At 45.0% G+C, this 24304-nt stretch overlaps 1 protein-coding gene across 1 annotated transcript; it reads right to left on the minus strand.

The window, feature by feature from the left end:
- Positions 1 to 223: 223 nt before the first annotated feature.
- On the minus strand, positions 224 to 23879 carry LOC119375003 (nuclear RNA export factor 1-like; the record flags this gene model as incomplete). Its single annotated transcript, XM_037645200.2, is given in 12 exon segments — positions 224 to 260; positions 3877 to 3990; positions 6471 to 6578; positions 9327 to 9485; positions 15791 to 15862; positions 16941 to 17045; positions 17549 to 17632; positions 18580 to 18647; positions 19668 to 19732; positions 19911 to 20010; positions 22583 to 22750; positions 23675 to 23879. Coding segments are annotated over 12 exon segments (1117 nt in total), but the record flags the coding sequence as incomplete, so codon positions are not given.
- Positions 23880 to 24304: the final 425 nt, after the last annotated feature.

Consider the following 24304-nt stretch of genomic DNA (forward strand, 5'->3'; position numbering starts at 1 on the left):
AACATTCAGGGCAAATTATGTTAAAAAATAATACCGCATTTACTTGATTGCAATGCGACCACGATTGTAACGTGAGGGGTTACTTTTCGTTCCGTCCAGGAAGAAATAATAGTTATTTCGGTATTCGATTGTGATGTGAGGGACGACTTTAGGTAGCAAGAATCTGGGAAAAAAACTCCCGTTACATTTGAGTAAATACGGTAATAAGGAGGCCTACACGTACCAGCAGGATGACCTTGGGGAAGCGCTGCCGCACCGCGCTGCAAAGAGAAGACAAGAGAGAGCAGGGCCCAGCCGCCGCGCAGGCGCGCGCCGCAGCACAGTCAGTCCTCCGAATCCACCGCCTCTAGAGCGGCCGGAGACGACGAGCAGCCTGCCAAGACAAGACTCGCGCCACACACAAGGCCCTCAACATAGTTCACACATTGCGATTGTCAAAACACCAGTAGCCAGACACGCAAGCAAGCATTAAAAAATTTTAAACGCGAGAGGGAGGTTTCCCCACTGCCTGTCTTACATAACATGTAGTACGCAATTAGCATCTACTCAAGGTTGGAATGGCTTTAGCAATCAATTCCTCACAAATTCCTACTATTGCTTTCGATACCTCTATGAAGAAAGCGATCATAAGATGCCAACTTCTGGATCTGCAAACTCGCCCCACAACTTACGGGATAATTACGACAAAGCTTGGTTATACTAACTGAGCTGTTACTCAACACAACAGATCGCATCATTACGTAAGAAATTCATTAAAGTGTACATGCTTGATATCACTTAAACGTAGCAAAGTTCACCAAGGTACTCGTGTCCTTAGCTGTCTGCCAGATATGCCTCGCTGCGTGCGAGCCAAAGATGCACTTGAATCAGTGATAATAAAAAAAAAGGGAATTTTGGGGCATAATGGCCCGGAGCAACACATTCGATTGTGAAGGACGACACAGCAAAGCGAAATCAAGGGGCACACAGTCTACTTCGAGCACTAGTGCTCTTTCAACTGCATGTGGCTAGCAATCGAATTAGCAACATCACACCCCACACTTCAATGCAAGTCACTTCGCAACTACGACATGTATGCACAATTTTGATCCTGTACACACAATTACATGTACGCACAATTTTGAACACTGCCTACAAAAGCGATCGTGAAATGCACAGCTTAATTTAGGAGGAGGAAGCAGTATATATGGGATTGGCTGCCAATTCACTGCTTCTTTTTTTGATGTTTATGTTTGCTCAAAACCTTTCAATCTCTCAATGTACGTTGCAACTGGCCGCTGTTGTAGCAGAACTGCGCTGCTTGCAAAGCGAGCACATAGAACCTCAAGGGCATGCTTTCCAGGATTGCATGGTAGCGACTTCCAAGTAGGCAATGTCACAGCCCGTTTAGCTAAAATTTTGGGAACTCCGGCCGAGCGTGCAAATGCGAACGACGACCGTGCCGGTTCGCAGGGGGCTCTGGCCGGGAGCTCCGATAATGTAGCAGCGCGGCGCAGGCCACGTGCAAACAGGTTACTGTACATCAGTTCGTTTTGTGAAAGTTCTGTAGAGTAGGTTAATTAAATTTTCACTTCGTGCACGCTGTCAAGGGCCCGCAAACCTTGGCAGAGTGCGCCGCCGAAAACCGGTCGGCCACCTGCACCATTTCCTTCATCCATCAAACTGTTCTCAGTTTTCTTTAGTTTTTTGCAGTTCTGGACTGCGTTTGCACGCAGCCGGCTTCTTTCTCCGATGGTTGGAAGCCACGGTGGACTGGCTTCGACAGCTTGCAACAGGGAGAGTTCGTGCGCAAGCCGCTTCTCGGCTACCTCGGCAACACTGTCTGGGGGAGGTCTTCTTCACAGCGACACAGAGAGAGGTGAAACTCAATCTGCCTCCGCGGGGCAGGGGTTGCAGAGAAGCCTTTGCCAAATCGAAAGATCGGCGACACGGGTGATTTAATAATTTACGTGGGAGTGGGACCAAAGAGGTTTGAAAACATTACGTGAAGCGGCTCTGAGCAAGCGAGTTATGTAGTTATGACGGCATCCGAGCTAGCTAATCGGCTTTCTTCATAGCGGCGTGGAGAGGGTCACGGTGGCCTCTGAGAGACCGTAAAACATCCGAACCAGACGGGGCGGTCCCTGGTGACTGGCGCCCTCGGGGTGCAGAGAGACCATACCAGCCGTCACGGGGATCCGCAGACTCTGCCTTTTGTCTTCTTCATCTTCTTTTTCTTCGGAGAGCTGGTTCCCTGACGTTTTTCTAGAAAATCTTGGAGCTCGGGAGGGATAGGGACAAGGGAATTTGTGTCTGCAGAGTCCTTCCCCGCCGCGGATGAGTCTTGAGACTCCACCGTGCCCATTAAGAGAAAAAAAAAAAAAAGTGAGGGTGGGGACTTTTTGACAAGGTTCTTCATTGACGCAATACTTAAGTAAAAATGAAAAATAAAAGCAACTAAAAGACAGATTGAAACACGGTGGTTTCTTCACAGCGGGCAAGGCAAGGCCTCTCCATTTCATATTTCCCCCCGCATAGTCGGTGGAACCGAGTCCGGAGCGACTTGCTTTTTTGCACGACTTCCTCGGAGATTGCGAAACGCGAGCAGTACGGATGGACGGAAGCAATGGCGGAAGCGGAACGGCAGCGCCCTCGTGTGACGAGGCATCGCGGGTGCCCTACAACAGAATGCACTTGGTCTGTCAACAATGTCGGAGACATTTCACAAAAATCTCGAGACAAAAACGTGCAGCAAATTTTTGTTTTCTATTCTTATTTCTGTTCAAAAGATGTAAGCGTTAGGATTGGGCATGTGGAATTCGAACCCTCTGATTCATGTCGGAGCTGCGGCCGGCGTTTTGCGATTCCGCAAGTTCGAGCGGCCGCACTTGCAGCTCAGCCAACAATGCGTAAAGAGTGATGCACCAGATAAAGAAAAAAAAAAGAAAGAAAAATAAATCCCAAATGTTTCCCGCAATTTCCCCTATAGCAATGTCGCTTTTCATGTCCTGTGGGGCAATGCTTGAGCACGCTTGCTTTCAAAGCCGCACGACTGCTATGAGCATTCAATGAGCGTAACACAGTCGCCAGAAAAGTGGCACTACGGCCGAAGTGACGCTTTGAAGTAACCTCTACTGAAATTTGGACGGATGGTGCTGGCTACACCATCAACTACTGAACAATCGCTCGTGTTGCATTTTTTGTATGAAAGCTGGACGAAAATTTCGAGAAATTTTGAAGCTATGACAGGCTCGCACACGTCAAGAGGCATTGGCAGGCATATAAAGGCGACTTCAGAAACCAACACATGCAACTTTTTCTTTGTAACATTACTGACCCGAGAAAGCAGATTCACAAATATGGCACAGTAATAGAGAGATGGAACAAAGTTCCACAGTCAACAGAAAACTCTCCGCAGGTGTGAAGCACTTCAAGCCCGAACCTCACTGGCATCAGTTTTCTATTTTGTATCCAAACCTAGGCATCCGTCAATGTTAACATAAAGGCTGAAGGGGAGAGATGTGCACAGTTTTTTAAACAGAGCTGATGTGCACGAACATGGGCCAAGTAACTTTAGAACACAAGGTAGTATCACACACGAGCTTATAAAGAAGTTCAAATCATAGTGGGCAAATGCGTCAGACCAAACGCTTTTTAAATGCTCTAGGTCCCCACAATTAATTTTACATCGCAGGGGAAACGTGTTCGTGCACAACTTCAAAGAAACACTCAATTCAGAATAATAAGCCCACGGGACAGTCTGCCACAATTGAGAAGTGAAACACTTAATGACTACGCAAATGGCAAATAAATTACGGGGCAACAGCAATGGTCATCTGGTTTCATACCAGTCAGATGCTAGATAGCAGCGTCACGTGCAGAGTTTGAGCACTTTACCTGATGTATTGGCTCTTGTCGCTGTACGCTGTGCAGACCGGGTTCCCCTCCAGGACGAGCTCTTGGACGGACGACATGCCCTTTCATGCTGTCCAGCTCGGCCATTTTCAGAATCTGTTGTACACACATAGAAGAAGAAGACATGCTGCATTCTTATAAACACTCAAACCTCATTAACGAAAATCGCATCTGACGTGAAAAATGGCTTTGCTACATCCGAAATTCATTATAAACGTACAAAGTAGAACCTGGATATATCGAATCTGAAGGGGATGACAAAAGACTTCTACATATACATAATTCAATATACAAGATATGTTATACATCAAAAATGTATTAAAGGAAACTTTACAACTGTTCTACATACACAATAATTCGTTAGGGTTCGATATAGTATGCTGGTTCGACTGTATTTGTAACATTGTATTAATGTCAAGCCTATTCTTCATTTACTTTGCTATATATCCATATTAGCTGTATTGAGGTTTAACAGTATACTTTCTTGCAGTCATACTATTCTACGATACTCCAGAAAAACACTACCACAAAATGTGGAGGTGCCCTTTCTCGAGAGAAGGTACCGACGCCAACAAGAGTGAAGCTCTTGCTAGGGGTGTGCACTCTTAAAAAGTGTTGCTGTCCAGAACCCGGATTATAACATTCTTCCTCTAGTGATGCAAAACTATCGATAGTACTACAATACTATCGATAGCTGAGTCACTATCGAACTATCGATGGTAAAAAAAAAACTATCGATAGTGCTATTGATAGTAAATTCTAAAGTACTACCAATAGCATAAAATCAACCACACGAACTAATTGCAGCATAAGCTTGGTTCCCCGAGTGCATGGTATATGGTGGAGCAGGAGTAGCATGCTAACAGCAAGAAAGTTGACATGCTCTTGTTCCTTCACCAGAATGCTTGACTGACAAATCATAATTAAGTGGAACTGCGCTGCTTCAAATTTATGTTGCCTTTTGTGATATCAAAATAAAAGTATCAAGAACAACGTTTATTAATTGTAAGGTGTAACTGGTTACTTTTGAATATGATTTATTGATGTACATATTGCGGTATTTTCACAGCAGAAATAATTTATTTCCTTCGCCGAGAAATTTCTTACAGATAAAGGGAACTGAGGACAGTCAAACCTATTTAATACGTACCCGCTTTAAACATACTAACGGTTAAAACGTAGTTGCAACGAATCCTCAACCAAGTCTCATAGAGATTAATACATTCACCGACCGCTTAAGCCGCAGTGGTTCATCCTATGCGTACCGGTTAGTGCGTAGTTGTGCGTACCGCGAAAACTTTTCGTGCCATAAATGTTTACAGTGCCGCAGAACTTGCCGACGCCATAATGTGCCGCAAAAGGTCGTCCACCTTTTCTAGAATCGCAGAGATTGGTCGATCAATGATTCCGATTTCGGCGCGATTGTGGCGACACCTTTGTGGATAAGCATTGGCAAAAAACGAAGGTGCGATGGTGGCCACTGATGAATGCGCCAGTATGACATATCGCCGGCAACCCTATCACCTTCAGCCATCTGCTCGGGCATGCGTGTGGTGCAGTGTTACTTTAAGCCTACTGCACGCTTTTGATAGGCTACAACCCGAGCGTGCTAGGCCGCCGATCGCTGTCGCCTCGTTGTGCGGGGCGGCGTTTAAGTGCGCATTGCAGGTGCTGAGAAGCCTCACTGCATTGACAATAATAGGTCTTGAGGTTCATCGTCAGCTGCATATTACCACGCGCGCTTCTTTTATTATTTTTATCTAACAAGTCCGTTGCACGCGTAGCCGCTGCCTTGAGCAAGTCATGCCCTAATGTCTGGGAACCTTCCAGATTATCTTAGGATCTTGTTATATGCTTGAGCGCGCAAACGCGAACAGCATGCGATTACCAGCAATAAGGCTTGAATTTTCGATGCCGCATGTATAAAATGCCGGCGCACCTTGGCGCGGTTCAATTTTATCGACGGCCGACGCTCTGTTCGCCGCTATCAGTGTACAGTGTGTATTGCTGTAGTTTGACTCGGCCACAAGTTTGGCCAAATAAAGAGTTTCATCTTGGACACGCCCACTGTTGCCTTCGTCGATGTCACGACTCTGTGATGATATGGTAAACACGCGTAATGAAATAAACGCTTTGTTCACAGTTCTACGAGGTCTCAAGAGTGGTGCATGCATTAAATACTGCAACATTCAAAGCGAAATATGTCGTGCCAAACTGGGTAAAGAAGAATGGGGCAGTTTGGCACTGTATCCTTGCTGATGTTTTTTTTACATTGAGCTGGAGACAAAGAACACTGCAAAAGCCACTCCACATTTTTCTGTATTGTCTCTGCAATCGCTCGATTATGATACGTTGACAAACATAATTGGAAACGTGCAGCTGACGAGCCTAATTAGAAGTTCGCTGTTAAGTCGCTTCAACGGCGCGCATGCTCCAGGTGAACATATCGCATCCGAGTCCCTGTGTGGCTCGGATACACAATGCACACATTACAATCACACATTTACGGAGCCTCAAGTATTTTTGTAAGGTAAGAAAATACTAGTAAGAAAATCCTGAAAAACAGCTTCACTTACCCTGTTGTTGGCAAAGTTGAGGGAACGCAGCTGCTTACATGCGCCCTGAACAGGACCGAGAGGGTAGAGCGTGGTCAACTTGTTGTTCGACAGGTCTAGCGTCTGAACCTGCACGACAGCACGTAAAAGTGGCGACGACCGCATTAAGGGGGGAGGGACGTGGCAATGGGAATGGTAAATTTGGTCAAATTGTTCAATTTTTCAATTTATTTTTTTTCTGCAATCCTGAGACCATGTTTTAAGTCATGGTGAAATATTAGACCAAAATAAGCAGTAGAAGTTGAAAAAAAAAAACATTTTACTAGTGTGCTGTCATCGAAAACTATGAGAAAATTGGGCTTTAGAACATGCAAATCTGAAGTTTTCCCTTGGCACAGTGCCACCATATTGGTGTCATCATAAAGAGGGCAGATAGAGCTAAAGATAGCTGCAAGGCTGCATTTCTCCAATGAAAAATAAAACCAGCTTCCTTCTGAGTTCCATTTTCTTAGCTTTTAGCTCCATTTTCTTTGAGCTCCATTTTCTCAGCTTTCATTTTTTGAACAGTTGCTATCGTTCATCCCTGTGCCATTTCCCAACAAATAAAGATATAACCATTCCGTTTTCTGTGCTTAGATCCTGAGACATTAATGAGTGCCGTAAAGCTGTCCATATTTCTCTGCACATCATACAAATTTTTATAATTGGCTTTTTGTAAAATGTTGTTAGTAAGACAATATGTACAAGAAATTTCAAACATTTTTGTGTGAGCTTATTTGAACATTACAAATTAAACCAATAGCATGACGGCACAGAATGGGCCCTTGCGAATATCCTTATGCAAAAATCTTGACGAACTTATGTCTAATTCATTAATTAATTTTGGGATGACAATGAGAGTCTATCAAGTGTTGTAACTCAAAAACTACAAAAGATAGCTCAAAACTGATTTCAGTTATGATATCAGCACAACATAGCACATCTGCATGCCAAATTTCATCACTTTATCTCCATAAATAACAAAGATAGTTTTCATTGCCACGTCCCCCCTTTTAAAAGAATAAACCCCTACATTCTGTAACTACAACAGACTAATGGTCATCTGCCCTAAAGTCGTTATTATGTGTGCCACGCATGCCCACCTCGTCTTAAAAAAGGACCGCTAGGCCACTCAGAGTTCAAAGGCAAGAGACGTTTCTTTCTCACCTCCCTACCCTTCATCCAAGAGCTATCTCCTCCTCGCCACTTACTTCTTCATAAAAGACATGGACAATGTCAGCACCAAGTGTTGAGCCTATCAGGATTTTATGCTTTTCAACTACACGTTGTGATCTCCGTTTCCGCAGTCGAAAGCACACAAGACTCAGAGAAATCGGTTGATCGCACACTATAGCCATGCAAGACAATTGACAGAATGGGCCTGCGACAGCATGGCAAAGCAGGGTATGAAATAATTCACAACTGATATCCCTCGTACTGGACCAATCAAAGGCTTATTTCTAGGGGTGTGCGAATATTCGAAATTTCGAATATTTTCCGAATAGTGTTTGCTATTCGATTCGATTCGCACTGGAATTTTACTATTCGAACTATTCGAACTTCCCAAAAACAAATACAGTCAACGTCCGATTGAAAGTGACCCCTTCAAATTTTCAATATGCTTCACCTCATTACACTCTCGTATTGCGGCAAAGCTGCCTTTCAAGCTCCGTTACGGTATAACTTGGCCAAGAGACAGTCAACGTCCGATCAAAAGTGGTCCCTAGATTTTCAATATGCTTCACCTCATCACACCCCGGTATTGCGGCAAAGCTGCCTTTCAAGGTCTGCTACGGTCGCAAATGTACTAACTCGAGAAAACGCCGATTCCAACATGGAGATGAAAGATGTGGCAGAGGTGAGGGCTCAATTAATGCTGTTTTGGACCTGAAATTTGGGCGGGAAGTCCGAAAAATCGGAAGCCGAGGCTTTTTAGCATCCAAAATTTCAGATGTTCTTATATATCGACGTCTACGAGGCAGATTTGGAACTTCGGACTTGAAGGGAGCACACCCTTCTCCGCCACATCAGTTGGGCTTCCACAGAAGTTGAAAGAGGAGGAGAGGCTGAGGAAATGGCATCTTTGCCTATCACGTGTAAAGTGTTGTCAGCAACACTTTGGTTGCACCAAATCATGTACATAAATAGAATTCGGCCTCTACATTGCCTCATTCTTGATAAGAAAAACTATGAAACACCACCCCGCCAGTGCTTCACCAACCTAGTGAAAAGAAACACTTTCATGTTGTTATCTCATAAGAATATGCTTAGGAATCCTCTCTAACTTTTTTTTCTGCAATTTCGCTTCGAAGTATTCGAAAAATATTTTAGAAACATTCGAGAAATATTCGAAAATATTCGAATTTGCTTCGCACCCAAAATTTTGCTATTCGCACAGCTCTACTTATTTCCTCATGACATCACGTGAACAGACTGCTGGTGTCATGATGTATGCAAAAAACACACGAAAGTTCTTAGTATTTTCAAAGGGGTTGTTTAGGGGCCCTTGAACTCTGACTAAAATGTCAGCTACCAGTTTTTGTTTTACACGACACTACCTTTCCATCTCCTAACCTAAACGCTATCTGAAGCATAGCACAACTGCAATGAACTCAGCAGATATGGTAAATACGATAAGAAATCCTAAACCTGTTATACGAGCCGCAAAAATCTATCTCTATTAATCCTGACTAAAACGTCAGCTAAAGCCATTTTTGTTGGATACACACCACTCACTACCTTTACTGATCCTACTTTGAAAGCTTTGCCATAAGCAAAACTGCGACGATTTTGGCAGATGTGGTGTGAAATTCGTAGGGCAGGTACGGAACACGTTACCTCGGGAACATTTTCCACGATGATCTTGACCGCTATGGACATGATGCTTGGCCGGGTGAAGGTGATGTACAGGTTGAGCTCCTTCAGAGACTCGTCCTTCTGAAAGTTTGACAGGTCGAGGTGGCCACGAGCGGCATCGTATCGCTTGCTCATCACCAGCTGGAAAGAAAGAAAAGAAAAGAAAAATATGATACGGTGAGAAACTGTTAATGCTGTTTCATCGCAAGCCTCCAAATGGGGATAATTTGTTTTCCTTTCTAAAGCTGTGACATGAAAACAGAGGCTGCAAGTGCTTCTGCTTGGGTGGTTGTAAATTTGACCTAGTAGACATCACGTTGAGTAGAACTGACAATTGGGCGAGTTGGCACGGATGCATGGATTTAGAACGGTGCAACAAGGCAGACGAAAAGACGAATGTGTTCGTTCTAAATCCATGCTAGCACAGTCAAAACCCGCGACAACGAAATCCCGAGGGAACGAAATTCTCACCAACGAAATCTTTTCGGAGCACCGGCGAATGCCCATAGGAGTCAATGCATTTCGTAACTCGCGACTTTGAAAAATATTCATACCGCAGTCCCTCATTAACGAAATTTTTGAAACAAGAGTGCGCAAATAATCTACTCTCGCAACATTAACTACATTCGAAAACTGCTGAAATGCATTCATGTTACAATTAAATTGCGCAAAACTATCGCTACAGCGCACTTGAGAAGCAGCCGCCATCATTGTTTACAAAAAAACTAGGGGTGTGCGAATATTCGAAATTTCGAATATTTTTCGAATACTGTTTGCTATTCGATTCGATTCGCACTGGAATTTTACTATTCGAACTATTCAAACTCCCCAAAGACAAATACAGTCAACGTCCGGTTGAAAGTGACCCCTTCAGATTTTCAATATGCTTCACCTCATTGCACTCTCGTATTGCGGCAAAGCTGCCTTTCAAGCTCCGTTACGGTCGAACATTGCCAAGAGACAGTCAACGTTCGATTGGAAGTGGTCCCTAGATTTTTCAGTATGCTTCACCTCATCACACCCCGGTATTGAGGCAAAGCTGCCTTTAAATACTCCGTTACGGTCGAACATAGCCAGGAGACAGTCAACGTCGAATTAGAAGTGGTCCCTAGATTTTCAATATGCTTCACCTCATCACACCCCCGCATTGCGGAAAAGCTGCCTTTCAGCTCTGTTACGGTCGCAACTGTATTAACTCAAGAAAACGCTGGTTCCAACATGGAGATGAAAGATGTGACAGAGGTGGGGGCTCAATTAAGGGGGGACGCGGCTTTCGTATTGCGAAAAATGGCAAAAAAATCGATTTTCTGAAAATCAAATTTTCAGTTTCTGGAACCCTTTTTCTATCTGATTCCAAAATATCTAAACTGAAAACCACCCAGAAGTGCCTCGAAAAATTTGTTTTGCCCTCCGAGGTGGCGAAAATTATTGTGGAAATTGCAAAAAAACAGCGATTTTCAAAAAATTGTAGCTCCGCGATGACGCGACCGCGAACCAACTTTTTGGGCTTGTCGGAAAGGGCATTTCTCCGTGTTCAAATTCCCCGCTTCAGCGGGCTCCTCCATTCAGAAAGAAGCGCACAAAAAGCAAACACTTGAGAGTCGTTCCGAGGCCTCCGATTGGCCGCGTCCGCCATGTTGCCCCAGCTCGCCTCGCCATTGGTCCGATGCTCGCTCCGGGAGATCGTCGTCTGCGCGTCGCGTGTTCACGGCTGTCGAGAATCGCGCTACTTCGTGACACGTTCGCAATAGTCCTGTGTTCACGGCTCGACGATCACTTAAAATATAATTACGCTTTAGTTTAGAGCTGCAAGAGGAAGTTCGATCTGATTACGATGGTGCGCCGCGCTCCTAGCGAACATCGCAAACGCGCGTCTCGGACCGACTCTAGCGTTGACTTCAGCGTCGGATTCGCGGTTAGATGTTCTGTTTATCAGCACTTCTGACATCATGACGAAGGCGATCGCGGGACGACTCTTTGTACTCACGACCACGCATTACGCACTTTGAAGCAACGGGCACCACGGCCTGCGCACCTACTGCCCGGAGTCGTCACTAGGCCTAACTCCGCTCACGGCGCCGTTTGGCGAGACGAACCTCGAACTTTGCGGGCAACAACAACGCGCTAGCGTGCTCGCGGCTATGTGCTTCTTCGCAAGCGAAGAAGCACATCGCTCGCCGGCACTTCGGAACCGCGGATGGGCATTTTACGCATCGGCAGTGAACTCGACAGCCAAGCTCGATCGTCAGACCCCACGGCCACGGACAGCTCGAAGCAGCGGTAGTAATTTCGCGCGTCGGCACCCGAAAATGCGATACAAAGTATACTGCGCGCAGATTTTTCGTCATCGTAGCTTCGCATTCGCGCATCGTCACCGAACGCCGTCACCAAGCACATCACGCGCCGGCTCCGCGTCCGAGCACTTCGCAGTCAGAGTGCTATCAATAAGCACTAATGATGTAATTCAGACGTGCTTGGAGCCGTGCTTGGTATCGCCGCAGGCGTTTATGGATGTTCTGAAACAATGAAAGCCTCGTAGACTAGCGTTGCCGCGGTCGGCCGAATGATAATACGTTTCATACGCGAGAGTGGCAAAAGACCGTGTAGGAAGCAGGGGGACGAATTTTTATCTGCCCGACTCGCGTCATTGAATAAACTGCTCAAAAATCCCTGTGCCACTAATGTCTTGGCCATAACTGTTTGCTATTTGGAACGAAGGCATCGGCTATCATGGTGTGAGCCATTTTCTGTCGCAACAAACCTTTCTCTTTATAAAAATTATTCTATGATTAATTGTAATCAATAAGCAAGTCTTAATTATGCTAATGACAGCATAAATACAAGAAAAATGTGTAATTATTTCAGTATATGGCCTTATTAGATTGCAATATCTTCTTTTCTGTCATGTCTGTCACACCACTACTTCATACAGAGAACTTGGTTTGAAATCCAGACTGTTCTTTTTTTTAGACAAAAAAAAAGAAGGTTATGAAAAAAGAACAAAGGCACTGCAGAAAGGCCACGTGTCCAAGACGTGAAACATCATAAAAAAAAACCAAAGATCGCAATCTTTAGGTGTTTTAGAGAAGGCCAAACTTTAAACGCCGTTATCTCAATACTGTTTTTTTGCATCTTGCTCAGCTTGTGAAGCAGATATCTTGGCAACTACTACACAGATTTTGATTCCGTTTTTTCTTTTTCAATCCTTGAAGTCTTCTTGACAGGATGACATTATTCTTTACCTTGCTTAGGGCCTAGTTTTTTTTTTAAGTGATAATTAGTGCATGAGAAGTTCTGATGCAATACATGAAGCTGATGGGGATGTTATTTGTAAAAAAACTAAAAGCATAGACAATTTTTAATAATGTCTCCTGTGTAGAGCTCTTTTGAGTAAAGATCAAACCACTTGGACCTTCCTGGCGTGTTTTGTTACAATGCTAGGCTTTTCACCAGCAGACTATGTCATCAGATCATGTAACATAGTGTAATCTGAAAACTACTCAAGATATCGCAATGAAACTTTATATATAGCTATTCGAGGCACTCTTCAGTATGCCTGCCAAATTTCATTACTCTAGGTCAACAAACAAAAAAGTTTTTTTCGATCGCCACCTCCCCCCTTAAAGGGGCCCTGCAACACTTTTCGAGCATGCTCAAAAAGCGCTGCCGATCGGTAGTCGAGGCTCCCGGAAACACGCGAGCCAATATTATAGCGATGCGCACGGCCTGGAATTTACAATAAATTCTCAAAGTCAGCTGAAAATCGCTCCCTCTTCTCTCGACAAATGATGTATTAGTCCGCAAAATATGACGCGATTGTCGGCAGTTCCACCATTGGCTGATGTTATAATCACGATAACACCCTCATTATTACTTTCGTTGTTAATTTTGAGTTCAATAAGTAGATAATATGTATGTTTATATTATGTTATCGCGTTAAAAACACCGAACAAACATTATATTAGCACTTCCGGTCTCACCGACAGCTCGTCTGCTCGTAGTTGCGTGGTTCCGTTTTCTTCGCCATGCGCAGTGCCGAAAACGTGAATATTTCTGTGCTTTTGACCATCGCCGGTTGCCGTTGAGAGTGGCAGCCGTTCGAGTGTTGCCTCGTCAGCTGAGAACTGCATCGTCGGCACGTTCTCCACGACCGACCGAGGCACGGGCGCAGCGTGTCTCCGATAACAATGCTGGCGTCCGGTAATGGCGGCGCTTCGGGGTCGTCTGCCAGGGCCGTCTTACGAGGCGGTGTATCGGAGTATGGCCGAAATCGATCTCAGCTGTCATTCGTTCCAAACGAGCGCGCACGTTTGCTTCCATGGTTGGCAGAGCGATGAAAACACTACGGCGTTCGAGGTGCACACCCAACATTACCAAACCGACGCGCAGTTTTCAAGCACGCGCGATACACAGCGCGATCGACTTCGCTCGACGAGAACGACGCAAGCCGACCGGAAGTGGCGGCACAGACCACGTGGTTGCGCCGAGACGCCAGAGAGAAAAAATGAAAAAAATGCCGCCGGCGCTGACGTCGCCTCCTCGCACCTCCGCCCTCCCTCCCCCCCCCTCACGCCGCGCGCAGCTTTCCGCGCGCTCGCTGCGTTGAGTTGAGAGAGAAAGCTGCGGAACGTGATCTCTATAATTTGGTAACACCACTTAGACTTGACGGATTCGAAAAATTTTTGCGGCATATGGCTCGTGAAGAGTCATACGTCAATAATGGGACTATTCCAATATAACAAAGAAAGGTGTTGCAGGGCCCCTTTAATGCTGTTTTGGACCTGAAATTTGGGCAGGAATCCGAAAAATCGGAAGCCAACGCTTTTTAGCACCCCAAATTTCAGATGTTCTTATATACCGACGTCTATGAGGCAGATTTGCAACTCCGGACTTGAAGGGAGCACACCATTGTCTGCGACATCAATGGGCTTCCACAGAAGTTGAAAAAGGAGGAGAGGGTGAGGAAATGGCATCTTTGCCTATCACGTGTAAAGTGTTGTCGGCAAACACTTTGGTTGCACCAATCATGTACATAATAGAATTCGGCCTCTACATTGCCTCATTCTTGATAAGACAACTATGAAACACCACCCTGCCAGTGCTTCATCAACCTAGCGAAAAGAAACACTTTCATGTTGCCATCTCATAAGAATATGCTTAGCAATCCTCTTAACTTTTTTTTCTGCATTTTCGCTTCGAAATATTCGAAAAATATTCGATTCGATTCGCACTCACACTTCAATATTCGAATTCGCTTCGCACCTTATATTTTGCTATTCGCACAGCTCTAAAAAAAACAAAGCTGGCGACAATGATGATGATGATGGCTTGCCGAAACACCTGCTCGTTATCGCAGACTACGTAGCCAAATCCACATTCCTCATGGAGTTTTGTTCGTTGGCTTCGCTCTGTGCTTGGCTTTGTCGGCGTTGCGCGCACATGGTCGCGTGTGTGGAGCCATTTGTGGAGCGTTTGCTTGGTCGCTTGGTGCAACGTGAACTGTGTGTTGCGATTGCTTCGTCCGATTTCGCTGCCTGAGAAGATGCCGCCTTTAACGAAAAAGCGGAAGTTCATCACGCTGGAAGATGAGGCTGCAATCATCAGTAAGGTGCAAAAGGGCAGGAAAAAAATGGACATCGCCGAAAAATTCGGCGTTGCGTGCAGCTCGCTGTCCACGATTCTGCACTGATCCAGCGGAGCCGGAAGAAGGTTCGCCTGCAGGCGCACTTGATGACGGTACTGATGACCGCACAGTGCCACCGTCACTGACCGGTACATGAGGCGAACTTTGTGCCGGGGCAAACGAGATTTCCCGATCGAGAGGCATGAAAATGCTGCATGGTAACGCCCGCCAAAGCAAACTTACTGACTTTTGGAAATAAAATGTGTTTTTTGTAAATTCCATGTCTTTTCTGCCGCATTCTCGCGCCAACGAAATTCCCGCAAGAGCGAAATTTTGTGCTTTCCCCGCCGATTTCATTATTGCGGGTTTCAACTGTAGACATCTTGCCCATGCTCTAGCACAGGAGCGTACGTAACTGCAATGTCCCTTTTGCACCGAATTACAAATTTCTATACACCATCACATAATCTTTTTATCTCCCACCAATTGCCGTAACTTCCAACATGTCCAAGTGGATGGAAACTTTGGTTTTTACCAATGCAAAAATCTAACTTGCCTCTCAAATGCAACGTCTCAGTCAAATCAATGCTGCGGTTGTCTCGCTGAAATAACTTGCGCGTTTGTCGCGTGGTGGTTTGAACGGGAATATCAAGAGGTTCACCCCAATGCTGAAAGTTTTTCAGATTAAAATTTTGAACCATGCTGCTTTCATTTTTCTTCTCGTAAAGCTGCCTGCATGTCACAATTCAGGAAAATGCTGTTTTTCACTTCGAAGCCACGAGTTCACTCGAGTGGAAGCTATGTGCAACGAAACAAGTCTTACCTTGAGACTCTGTATGACATCGTCATCGACAGCCACGATTGGCAGGTCTGAGCCTTTGACTGTGATGGCCATCTGCAGACAATGTAAAGATAAGGCAAAGCATAAGCTATAGGCACATCATCACTCTATACTCAGTTACAACCTAAGAAAAAATGCAAGCTCTGCCCACAGATCCGCGGCGTGCCTGCCCGTCACCTGCGAAAGACAGTCGTGGTAGCTGGTTTCCGCTCGAACTGCAAGTACTTTTTCTCGGCTAATGTAAACTCTATGCATATTAAGAGTTAAAGGTTCTTCGTTACTACCTGAAACATTATGTTCTGCTGAGCAGTGATGTCAGCACCCCGGACGAAATTTACTTGGACGTTCAAATTTCCAACCTAAAATCAGCGACACAAACCGTAAGTCTGCATGGGAAAGTCAACTATCTAAGGCAGGCAGGAAGTGCTTCACATCACAGAAATGAGTTAGCGCTGTTACATGGACAATTTATGCAAATTCTCTGCGGGACTGACAGTGATGGCTGTGGGCGGAGCTGGTTCTTTTAAGTGCATAGCACTTTAGGGGCCCAACTTGTCACCCATCCGCTGTCTCAGGTTGCACGGTCATGCAGCGGTCAGTACAGGCCTAAAACAAAGCTTGCAATGCTCAAAACCAGCGCAAAATAAGCTAACAAGGTCTAAAATAATACGAACTACAGAAATAACCAAGAATTATTCACAATATTTTCCTAAAATTGCAAAAAACGCTTCTTAAACATCCGGCTGATAACCGCATGCCAATGCCTCAGCAAGCGTTCGACTGCCAAGTGAATCGCCAAGTTGCCCATGCTATGCACTTCCTCAGGTTGCACGGTAGTGGAGCAGCATTAAGTGCAGGATTTATAACTGCACTAAGAGCTGCACAAGAACGACATTAGCGCAGGATTTAGCGCTGCATTTATAACTACACCAAGACCTATAAAACAACTACATTAGCGCTACATGAAGCACTGGATTTAGAGTTTCTCTTAGGTTGTAACCGAGTATAGAAGCAATCGCATCCTTTGGAACGCCTATTTGTTGCACAAACAAACCCACACACACAAAAAAATGCTGTCCACAAGGCAGAAGTGTGGAGCTCTTTTTTAAAGCAGAAGGTAAGAAATGCTAACCTTAAAGCCGGAGGGCGTGTCGATGGCTCTGTTGAGGTTGCGCACGGCGGCAGCAGTTGCAACGTCGGCAATGTAGAAAACAGCGTTGTGGCCGTCAAACTGGAACTGTTGAAACAGAGGAAACGCAAGCAACAGCCGGTCAAAGAAAAGATAAACTGAAGTAGGAACACCCTAACGGTGAATTGTCAGATAGCATGCAAGCATTATCAAAAACTCCATCATTTAACTAACACATGGCCACACTAGCTGACATAAGTAATCACTCAGCCACTATTAGTTAACACTAGTTTAATAGCCATCAGCCAATGCTAGCCTTCGTGTGGCCAACACAAGCGAAGGTTAACCAGTGCAGCGTAGTAAGCGAGTAAATGCGGTATAACAGTAGACCAGTCTTGCGTAAATGGCAGTGGCTCGCTTTATTTCCATACCGACTGTCTTTTGCATACCCGCTGACACTATTTTTTTACTAATATCTCGCCAAAAAACGTTCATGCATCACATAATAATTAAAAACAACAACAACTGCAGTGTCTTTTGCAGCAAGTGCGACAGCGCGAACAGCAGGACAAGGGTCCGCGACGTTAATTAACACGAAAACTATAACTCACGTTGTATGGAATGAGTGGGACGCTGATCCTCGCCTTGATCTCTCTGTAGATGAAGTCTTTGCCAAACTTCTTGCCCTGTGGAATCTGAAAAACAAACAGCAAAAAAAAATTAAGTACACCAGAGGCGCCTGGAATGCACCATTTCGTTCAGATACTTCTAACTCACGCTTCATTTTTATGTGAGTACTGTCAGTGCAGCGTCGTTTTCATACGATGAAAGCTGCCATCGAATGGTGAAATATCAAAGACGAAGATGACGAAATACGATCAGTGCTCCCTAACGATCGGCTGCAACAGTCGAACGAGAAAGGTCAGCCACAGTCCACGACTGCTTTTTTGTGGGCGTTCCAGTTTTCGGACAACCACTCATTGCAAGCACTTTTCATTACAGTTGAACATCATTTATATGTTCCCGTTTTGTACGATTTCCCAGTGCCAATGTTTGCGATATTGTGATCAAGCGAAACTGTGCCACTATTTAGTGAATTCACATTCTACATTCTCCTGGATAGTAGGTTTTATTCAAAAATGTATGAACAAGGTTTTATTGTACTGATGTACTACTGCAATGCGGCACAGAGTCAATGTCTAAGTCACGCAATGGGAACCTTGTGCGGTATGATTTTTTTTCCTCAAGACTTTATGCCACAATCACAGGCCCGAAAATGATGTAAATAGACAATAATAATATAATAATATCTGGGGTTTAACGTCCCAAAACCACGATATGATTATGAGAGACGCCGTAGTGGAGGGCTCCGGAAATTTCGACCACCTGGGGTGGTTTAACGTGCACCTAAATCTAAGCACACGGGCCTCAACATTTTCGCCTCCATCGAAAATACAGCCGCCGCAGCCGGGATTCGATCCCGCGACCTTCGGGTCAGCAGTCGAGCGCCATAACCACTAGACCACCGTGGCGGGGCGATGTAAATCGAAGCCACCTGTACAGTGCAATACATGTAAATGCTCCCTACCACAAATAGGCTTTATAGAATTCTACATTATGCACTTCGGCTCATCGGACTCACCACGACTTTGTACCAAGTTCCTTCGCTGTTCTTGTTCTGTAGGTGGGGTGGAACATAAACGTCTCTGCCTGCAAAGAAAAATAAATGAATGAACAAGTGTACATGTTGATATGAAGGAACTGCAGGATTAAGCAAAGGAAAACCATAGGGAGTATTTGTAATTTTTAAATGAACTGAAGTAATGAAGTGTTATGGGGAGATTGAAGTGGACGAAAAAAAAGAAAGCTGGTTTCTTTAACAGCCGCTCTGATGGTTCCTCCGGCCTTCTAATTTCGTTTTAGTCCGATTTGTCCACCCACTATCTCATAACCACTACGCTTTTAAAAACTACGAATAACACCCAAACGTCTTTCTTGGCTTCGTACACTTTGGTCGCACTTGGTGTAAGTTCCACTACACTGACTATAACAGCTATATGGCCAAGCTTATAAGTTATCATAATAATTGGATTCCTCCAACGGTGACACATGCTAGATGTGCAACGTGAAATAAAGACCGCAAGGACCAGAAGTGTCCGCACTTCTTCCCTAATGCTAATCACTGCGATGAACTTGTGTGAAGAGCCCGCCAATGTAGGAAACTGTGCAGTCTACTTGGCTGCTAGAACTAGCGGTAACTTCGCACCGCGGTGATCAAATGAACGGAGCGATCCACCAAATAAGCTCCGCTCACTACAGATGCCAAATGCACCAGTGTGGAAAGAGCTGGTTCCTGCAGCAATCTGTTCCGTTTGGACTTCAACTTTTTAGCGACTGTTATTGTTCCATCCGCATGGAATGCCTAGATGCTTCAATGACTTACCGGTGCTTGCTGCCACTTTCGGCAAGCTGATTTTTCTATTACCAGTGGAAGATTTCTTGGGTAGAACCAATAGAATGCAGTTAAAACGTAATGTTTCCTTTGCTGTGACCTCTTCGAAGATGTTACAGAGCACTTGATGTGAAAATTTACACATAACTTACACACCCTTCTCCTTGAAAAAAAAATGCACAGATTACGTGAGTAAACACGTTAGGCAGGTGTGCATTTCAAGCAGGAGTTATTACATCTCGAGGGAAAAAACAACAAACAAATAAAGAATATCTCACCTCCTCTCCTGTCTGGCATGCCCCTCCTTTTCCTGTTGCGGTTGTAGGAGTTGTTGTACGGCTTGCTGGGAGTTGGAAAAAATATAGACTCCAGTCAGTTATCATCATCAAAGAGTCTAACTGTGTAACTACCCTATCGAAAATTAGGCTCTTCCGGCGACTTTAAGTCATGTTGCAGTCGGCCTCGAAAGACCTCACTGCGGATAAGCATTAGTAGAGTGCACCAAGTCAATTGATACTCACAAGCGGTTGCGCATGTGGTCGGGTAGGTTTCCTCCCTGCATTTCAATGTCCCCATCTTCATCCGCGAACCTGGCCCGGTTGCCTCCACCTCCTCGACGACCTGAACGGAGGACGAAACAGAAAGTTACTTACAAAAGCCCCGCATGCAAAATTGCAAGTACTGTGCTGCAGTAGAGATCCAGAGGTCATCACGCTCAATTAAAACCTAAGAAAAAAAAATGTTTTAGGTAGTAACAACGAACCTTTAGCCCTTAATGTGCATAGTATTTATATCAGCCGAGGAAAATCCCTTACACGCGTACTAATTGTGGTCGCCAAATGATGAGCTACTTACTGGCAGTAACATTAAACAGTTTCTTACAATAAATCATTTACACGGTTCCTCTTTGTAAACATTTTTCTATGTGTCTTAGAATGCAGATAGATATTTTTATATTGCGTTGATATTGTATGACTAATTTCATGCCGCTGTTATGTGTTAAATGGTGCCAATGCCTTTGTCAAGCCTTAAAGGCCAACTCCGGCGATTTTTCGAGGTCGATGGATCTCAATGAAATTCGCTGGGTACGTTCCTTTGCACATTTCCGTCATTTATGCCAAATTAGAGGCTTGAGACATGCGCAGAACGTTTGCAAATGAATTTTAAAGATTGTCTGCAAACGCCCTCCTGGCTTCCCACAATTATTGGCAACATTGCGTTTGTGACGTCAATATTGGGAAGGCGGCGGAAGTGACGCAGCCGAGGGCACCGCTAACTTCGGCGCTTCGGCCGCTACAGCGAGCGTCTGCTGTGCACAAGTCGACAGACAGCGTTGGTTTGGCCGGCGCTTCGCTGGTTGTCCCGGCTGTCACAGTTTTCATACTCCGCACCGGCGTGACCGGTATGCCTTGCACGACTTCCGGTTCGTTCGTAACAACGTCTACGTCATACGTAGACAGTAAACTCGGTTGGGTTTCGGTTTCGGTGTTGCGCTTTTTTGCTTATTTAAAGTTATTCTCCAATTCGCCGAGTATTTCTGCTATCGGGCCCGTAACAGGCGCGTCTCGGGAACATAAAAGCACCATTACTTTGACATGGCCAAAAAATCGCCGGAGTTGGCCTTTAATGGCTTTTCTTTCACTCATCACTGCTGTGACTACAGTAATGGCTCCTTTCACGTTGAAATAAACTGAATTGAAGTGAAATCCGTGGTGTAATAGCTCGCAAATGGAACAAAATTGACATGCTGTGCTTTTGTTTTCCTTCTATGCTTGCAAAGCTGTCACAACATGGACTGCTCGTGCTGATGCAGACATGACAAAAGGAAAATTTTTGCAGTTACACTCTCGACCTGTCTCACTCGCGTACAGTGTCAGTGAACCTCGTCAATGTACGTTTGCAGCTGCTCTGAAACGTAATAAAATTTAGTGACATGCCTTTTTTTAATTCTTCAACCTGTGCTTGCGAAAGCCCTCGGATGTCGCATCAGCGGTAACGACACAGGAACAACCAAAAGCAAAAAATTTGATGGTCACCGTCCCAAGCAGTTTTCCTGGTAGCTGTACCCTCTAATACAAAAGCTGTCGATCTAAAATGTGACAGCTGTGAAAAGAAAAAAAAATGATCAACTAAAGCATGACAGTCTCCTTTCTCGGCTTACGCCTGCAAAGATGGCACGATCATTGGAACAGTGCTACTGACACAGGGACAACGAAAGGGAGGAGTGTTTGATACAGCAACACTCAGAATGCCTATAATGTAATTAATTACAGTGCTCGATATAGTTCAATACAATCTAGCCACCCGGTTATTTGAGCATATCAATAATTGATTCTTCATTTCCATCATCCCATCTTCTTCACTTCTTAGCACTAACAACACCAGACTTGCTTTTCACAATGTAATTAATTACAGTGCGCGATATAGTTAAATACAACCTAGCCGTCTGGTTATTTGAGCATATCAGTAATGGATTCCCCATTTCAATCATCCCATCTTCATGTTTTAACACTAACAACACTAGATTTGCTTTTCACAAAAACTTTATCTTGCTGAAAATCCACACGAACTATGGTAAACAAAGTGCTCATTTTAGCACATTTTTTATGTGGAATTCACTGCCAACCGTCTTAGAATCAATGACACTAAGCTCACTGTCAATTAAGAAAGTTCTTTATCATCCAATATAACATTACACAACATTTCTTTTACGTAGCCCCAAAAGCAAACTTTCAAATTTTTTTATATAGTCTAGTACACAAACCCACTCTTTTTGCAATTCTTAAATGCATCACGTGTTTTCATGTTTTTGCAATATCTCCCTGAAATGTGCATGACCACTTATCTTAAAATGCAAATGGCAATTTTATTCCCTTCCTGTCGGTGCTATACTAAGTCTAATTTTCTTTAATGTTTACCATGTACGGGAATTCCCAAATGAGTCTCCGACTCGGAGACATCCTCCTGTATACTGATACGTGACAACTTGACTTTACTGCAATAAAATTTGATTCTGAAAACGATGTAGCTGGCCGCCAATTCGCTTCGCAACGGTCGATCGTGCCAGGCACGGACGGCGTAGCGTCATTTCGCGTGCGTGCGAAAGTCGCCATGGAAACATTTTCGAGCATCGGCACGTCGATGCGAACGAGCTGGAATTGTGAAAAGAACAAAAAAAAAAAACGGCACTTACCGTAACCGGGCTGTCCACCCGATGGGCCGCCACCGAACTTTTGGCGGTTGTAGCGCTTCAGAATGGGCGCACCGAAGCCACCTCGGTTGCCCATACGTCCTCCACCACGGGGACCGCCACCACCGCGTCCACGATTGCCGCCGCGATCTCCGGCGCGATCATCATGGCCTGCAAAAAAATGGACGCTCTCGCGTGGGTAAATGCAGCACGCACAAGAACACACAAAAACGCCAGCCAAACGCCTCCATCAAGAAAACGACATTAAAACCAAACCCTGGCTGTCGATATCCTCTCACATTTGTAGTGCAAACAGATTAAGGCAATCATATCCTAAGACAACACTGCTTCAAGATGTAGCGTGCTCGAGGGTGCAGTAGCAACGGAACTACGATTCCCAATAATAATAATAATTGCTGAGGTTTTGTCCCACAACCACCATATGATTGAGGGACGCCGCAGAGGAGGGCTCCGGAAATTTCGACCATCTGGTGTTCTTTAACGTGCACCTAAATCTAAGTACGCGGGCCTCTAGCATTTTCGCCTACATCGAAATGGGGCCGGGATTCGATTCCGCGATTTTCGGGTCAGCAGTCGAGCACCACAACCACAAGACCACCGCTGCGGGTGTTGAACAAAGAGGCAAAGGCAATCGTATCCCAAGACAACACGGCTTCAAGATTGTAACGTGCGCTACGGTGCAGTAGAAACGGATCGAAGATTTTGTAAACAAGTGGCGTGTTGTTGATGAAGACATGCGCTACTGCTTGAATGTGCCGATTCTAAGTCAACCAGAGCATCGGGATAAAAGTGCTCCGAAGCTCGCATTCACAGGCTGCGCGATGCAAGGCAACAGCATCAGTACGGCTTCCTCGTGCATGCAGCAACAAATCAACGTTCACTCGAAAGGGAAGCATGTCAATGGCATTCATGCAGGTCGTGCGGGAACATTTAAGCGTTAGATTGCAACGCGAGCATCGTAAGTACGAAAAGCTAGCGCTCGGGGTGAACGGTAAGCCAACGTTGGGTAAGCGTAACGCTTGCCGAGGAAAAAATCATCTCCATGCAGATTTTTAAGCCTAACGGCGATCTTACCGTAGAAACTTTGGCTGCGGGGTCCTCTCGACGACATTGCGAAGTATCGGTGATCACAAACTGCACTGTGTGATTCACCGTGGTGTTTGCACCGATCGCGGATCAAAAAAAAAATAAAGAGAAAAAGACGGGATGTTTACACGAACACTACAAGAACAAGAGCACCACAACTACAGCGGTCAGCTGCGTCCGTCGGACTGGCACTGGTTGGATTCGGCAGCGGATTGAGTCGATTAGCCACTGACAACAATGGCCAGCACCTAGCCAAGCCAAAAGCATTGAAAAACTGACGTCAGCTTGACGTCATTTTCGTGAAGCTGTTTTCGGCTTCCTCTATCGCTTTTGTAATACTGGCCTCTGAGATATGAAAAACCTACTCAAATGGCGCTATGTCTAAAAACGTTGGGCTACAATGTAGTTGGGCGCTCTTGATAAGGCATTGATTTGAATATCAACTAAAATTATACGGCTATGACATACATTCCAACGAAGATTCTTTTCGAGGAAAGCTGCAAACGTTATATGCCTTCGAGATCTGCCTTTGTTAAGGCCACGGAGCAAGAAACAAATATTTCTTCCTCTGTGGTTAAGGCTAACCTTCGCTGGGCGCGTGCTTTTGACGCTATGATG

Source organism: Rhipicephalus sanguineus, chromosome 11 (assembly GCF_013339695.2).
Source record: "Rhipicephalus sanguineus isolate Rsan-2018 chromosome 11, BIME_Rsan_1.4, whole genome shotgun sequence".
NCBI lineage: Eukaryota > Metazoa > Arthropoda > Arachnida > Ixodida > Ixodidae > Rhipicephalus > Rhipicephalus sanguineus.